At 39.3% G+C, this 5,119-nt stretch overlaps 1 protein-coding gene across 1 annotated transcript; it reads left to right on the top strand.

Moving 5' to 3' along the window:
• Positions 1 to 1,108: 1,108 nt before the first annotated feature.
• LOC308282631 (E3 ubiquitin-protein ligase TRIM21-like) lies at positions 1,109 to 2,749 on the top strand (the record flags this gene model as incomplete). Its single annotated transcript, XM_080723016.1, has 1 exon — positions 1,109 to 2,749. One exon carries the CDS (start codon positions 1,109 to 1,111, stop codon positions 2,747 to 2,749), a length of 1,641 nt encoding a protein of 546 aa, XP_080579142.1.
• Between the last annotated feature and the right edge of the window lie 2,370 nt (positions 2,750 to 5,119).

The following is a 5,119-nucleotide window of genomic DNA, read 5'->3' as shown; positions in this document are numbered from 1 at the left end:
GCGACACTGTTTATTATCAGTGAAGTCAGCACGCTCATCTCCAAATGCGTGCATTGTTTCACATGCGGCTGTCACCATGGTGGCGACACTGTTTAATATCATTGATGTCAGTATGCTCATCTCCAAATTTTGGCACTGTTTCAGCATATGGCTGTTACCATGATGTCAGACGGTGGAAGCAGATGGACGGACAGACAGACATTCGCTAAATGAATAGTTATAAGTTGGTCATCATTATGACATCACTGTACTGACTGTACAGTGATGGCCATAAAAGGGACTGTCCCTTTTATGGCCATATAAATTCATGATGTCATCAATATGACATGATACAGTAGTACTGATGTCATACTGTAGACTAGGGCATTAACCAAAAAATTGGGCATTAACCAAAAATTGTCGACTCAGCCGACTTCATTACACAAGTCGACTCCCACCAGGGAGAGTCGAAAGTTGAAAAAATAAAATAAATAAATAGAATGTCAGCTGTGCATGCGCTCTCCACTCACATTGACAGGCTGGACAGACAGTGACTGCAGTCAGAAGCCAGAAGTAACAGTCGCCCCAAATTGTATCCTGTTGGATCCAACATTATTATATAGGAATTAAGATTATTATTCAATGCTGGTTGCAGTGGAATCTATAATATTAACATCAAAACAAAAGCCATATTAAGGGAGAAAGGATTCTATGAAGCCCAGAAGTAAGTAATTTTTGGGTTTTGTCCACCGTTAACGCCGTCAATGTGATGACCTCATCAAACGATAAAGTCGACTTCAACTCAACTTTTTACTGAGTCGAGTCGACTTGCAAAAATCACAAGTCGTTAATGCCCTCCTGTAGACTGGCCTCCAAGTACTATGACCAGTAAGACTCCCTAATCAGGAGATAAGCAACCGTCACGTCGCATACACATAATCGAACAATAGTTGGTGCAACAGGTACAATGGATGAATAACAAGAGGGGAATACATTCCCATCAGACATCGTTCCCAACGGGCATCGGCCTGGTATACAGTACGTTATACGTTAAGTTTGTCTGTATATGAAGAGCATTATAATTGAAAAAAACATTTCATGTTTTCACTTATATTTTCAGTGTGTAGAAATGGCGTCCGCTAGATGTCTCCTGTCTGAAGAGCAGTTCCTGTGTTCCATCTGTCTGGATGTGTTCACTGATCCAATCACCACTCCATGTGGACACAACTACTGCAACACCTGCATCACACAGCACTGGGACAGCAATGATGAGTGTAAGTGTCCACTATGTCAAGAAACCTTCAATATGAGACCAAAATGCTCTGTTAATAAAGTCCTCTCTGAGATGGCTGATCAGTTCAGGAAGTCAAAGGAGCTCAAAATGTCAAGCACAAACCAAGAACCTGCTAAACCAGATGAAGTCTCCTGTGACGTCTGTACTGAGACCAAACTGAAGGCTCTGAAGTCCTGCCTGGTGTGTCTGGCCTCCTACTGTGAGACTCACCTGGAGCCTCATCTGAGAGCCACAGCGTTAAAACGGCACAAACTAATCAACCCTGTGAAGAACCTGGAAGACGTTATGTGTAAGACACATGACAGACCTCTGGAGTTGTTCTGTAAGACTGACCACGTGTGTGTTTGTCAGTTCTGCACTCAGTTAGACCACAAGTCACATCACATTGTATCTCTGAAAGAGGAATACGAAGAAAAGAAGCCTGAACTGGGAAAGACAGAGGCTGAAGTTCAGAAGATGATCGGGGAGCGAAAACTGAAGATTCAGGAGGTCAAACACACAGTAGAGCTCAGCAAGAAAGAGGCAGACAGAGAGATAGCAGACAGTGTGCAGGTCTTCACAGCTCTGGCGAGCTGTATTGAGAGAAGCCAGGCTGAGGTCATTGATGTGATTGAAAAGAAGCAGAAAACAACAGAGAAACAGGCTGAAGGCTTCATCAAAGATCTGCAACAGGAAATCACTCATTTAGAGAAGAAAAGCTCTGAGCTGAAGCAGCTCTCACTCACTGAAGACCACCTCCACCTCCTCCAGAACTACACGTCCATCAAGACCCCTCCACCCACCAAGGACTGGACAAAGGTCAATGTCCATCAGCTTTCATATTATGTGGGAACATTGAGGACAGCTGTGGGTCATCTGGAGCTGACAATCGGTGAAGAGATTGAGAAGCTGTGTGATGCTGAACTGAGGAGAATCCAACAATATGCAGTGGATGTAACTCTGGACCCTGATACAGCACACTGCGATCTCATCCTGTCTGAGGATGGAAAACAAGTACATGATGGAGACGTAACAAAGAATCTCCCAAATAAGACAGAGAGGTTCTCTCCATGTCCCTGTGTTTTAGGAAAACAAAGTTTCTCCTCAGGAAGGTTTTACTATGAGGTTCAGGTTAAAGGGAAGACAGCCTGGAGTTTAGGAGTGGCCAGAGAGTCCATTAACAGGAAAGGACAAATCATAGCGAGTCCCGAGAATGGTTACTGGAATATGTTGTTGCAGAATGGAAATAAGTACTGTGCTGCTGACCCATATATTGTTCCCATTCCTGTAAGAGAGGAGGTCCAGAAAGTGGGAGTGTTTGTGGATTATGAGGATGGTCTGGTCTCCTTTTATGATGTGGAGGCCAGAGTTCATCTCTACTCTTTCACTGACTGCACCTTCACTGAGAAACTCTATCCATACTTCAGTCCCTGTAATAATAATAGTGGTAAAAACTCTTCCCCTCTGATCAGCTCTCCTGCCAATCACTCAGATTAGACTAATCCTGAACTTTACATTGCATTCAAGACAACAAATGTGTTCATCAAAGTTTTGTGTATAATGTGTCTTCAAATCAAGTAATTTAACTGGTGTCCATAATGATGTATTATAGATCTGTTATATTGAATTTTATCTGAAAAACAGCCAAATACTAATTATGGTAAATGGACTTCTCCTTTGAAGCAAGGTTTTATCTTAAAATATGACCTGTCTGAGAAATGTCTACATTTCTACTTTGGTACAAGAACTTGGTTGTATATTTTATTTCATTGCATTATAGTTCAAGTTCAATTCAACAAACAATGTATGTCAGGAACAACACTATTGTATTTTCAGTGTCTTATTCTTTAATGTAATTACTTTATAACACTTAATTAGACACAATAATACATGATTTTGATCTTAATGATTGACTAGTTTATGTAGCTGATTATGATCCTTCAAAATAAAACAGCAGTTGTAATTAAATACCTGTGTGTGCACTCCTTTATTTTGACTCCCTTTGAAGTGTGGGGGAAAAAAGAAGAAGAAAAATAAAATAAATACTAATAAAACTAAACACACTAGGGGGAAAACAATCAATGTTTAAAGTATGATAACAGAGGAAAAATAACAATACTCCAGACTCCAGCTTATCTATTCTTCTCATGGGAAGGAAATATAATAAGAAAACTCAAATATAAATGTGGTATGAATTAACATTTTTATTCTGCACTTTATCAACCTGCATACAGTGTGAAAGAGTCCAAGGGAAGGGTTAACTTTTGATACGCTGCAAAAGCATGACGTCTTGAATGTGCTGTTTGTATATGAGACATGAAACAGGCTTAGTGACAGCGGAGATCATATTCTCTACAATAACCTGCTATCAACAGGATTCTCCTCATTAACAGAGAAGACTTAAGCACAGACAGGTGAGTACAGGATTGATGAGGTTTTCACGTTTTAGTACACAACATATAACAAAAATACCAGAAATTAAACAGTATTTCTGTGAGTATTTCCGTATTTCTGTGAGGGAGTCTTAGTGGAAACTAAATACATTTACTCAAGTAATGTACTTAAAAGTTCAAGGCACTTCAACTTGATTTCAGTATACATGTATAGTGTAGGTACTTTTCATACTGTACTTCTTGGCATTGGCAGAATCCACCCTCATAGGCAGAATAAACGTGAAGCGTGGCACTGTGGCCGTGCCCTAAAGGCAAATATTGCATTTTGTTATGTCAACTACAACTACAGTATTTGAAAACTTTAGATATTGGCAGTGATGGAAAAAGTTGTTAAAGTAGCAATACTGCAATGTAGAAACACTCTGTTAGAAGTTAAAGTCTTTAGAGAATAGATGGTCCTACAAGCTCGAGCGTGTATATCCTATTTTCAAATTGCTGAAATGTATAGGCTTAAATGGTTACTGTATGTTTTGCAATAATCCAAATCTACAAAGTAATAACAGTAATTACCGGTAGTAACTTACATTTTCAAATAATTATAGCAGAGTACATTTGCCTTTGAGATTTAGTGGAGTAGAAGTAAAGGTTATGAATGTTAGAATTGCTCCAACTACTCCCGTAAAAATACCAAGTACTTGAGTAAACTTGACACCAGTAGTAGTACTTAGTAGATTTATTTTACAAAACATGCATTAACCAGCTTAAAGCGTACCTGTGTTATGCTTGGAATATCTGCAATGTTTTATCACGTGTGTTCAGGCGTCATTACAAGACTTGCAAGTGTCCGTTGCAAGACATTTCCATGTCTGTGGCACATTTATTATTTTGTAAAATATATATTTTTCATTATAAAAAATCTTTTAAGAATTTGTTTGAATTACTTTGATCATCGTAAAGTGACAGGATGATATGCTCTAGGAGCCGATCATGCATCAAAACATCATGTACGTTTCTGTTTTGACTCTCAAGTGAATTTGTACATGGCTCCACTGGCATTTCTTACACAACACCTACGCAAGACGTCTTCATCAGTCTGGGTATATTAGTAAGACCTTCATCAAGATAGAATACCTGTTTACTTAGCTGGAAACCACACCTATAATGAAGGGTAGCTTAATTTTATTATAGGTGTGGTTCCCAGGAAAGTAAACAGGTAACAGGTGACAAACAAAAGCTAGTTTAGCTTGATCTCCTGTCCTCAAGTGACACTGTCCTCTAGAAAGCAAGTAATAACCTATGCCATATATGTGCCCACTCACCTCTGCAGCAAAGAGGCCAGGTGATCAAGCAGTGAGAAAGCACTACTGTTTGTTGACGTTCTACGATTCATGACCAATTTGCATACTTAATTTATTTACATGTGGAGGATTTCCCTCATTCCCCTGGTAATACTATGACATACGGGTAATTCTTT

This window comes from Nannobrachium achirus, assembly GCF_963921795.1.
Source record: "Nannobrachium achirus genome assembly, chromosome: 4".
Taxonomy (NCBI): domain Eukaryota; kingdom Metazoa; phylum Chordata; class Actinopteri; order Myctophiformes; family Myctophidae; genus Nannobrachium; species Nannobrachium achirus.
Note: the sequence above shows the minus strand (reverse complement) of the source record. Positions and strands in the feature narration are given on the sequence as shown.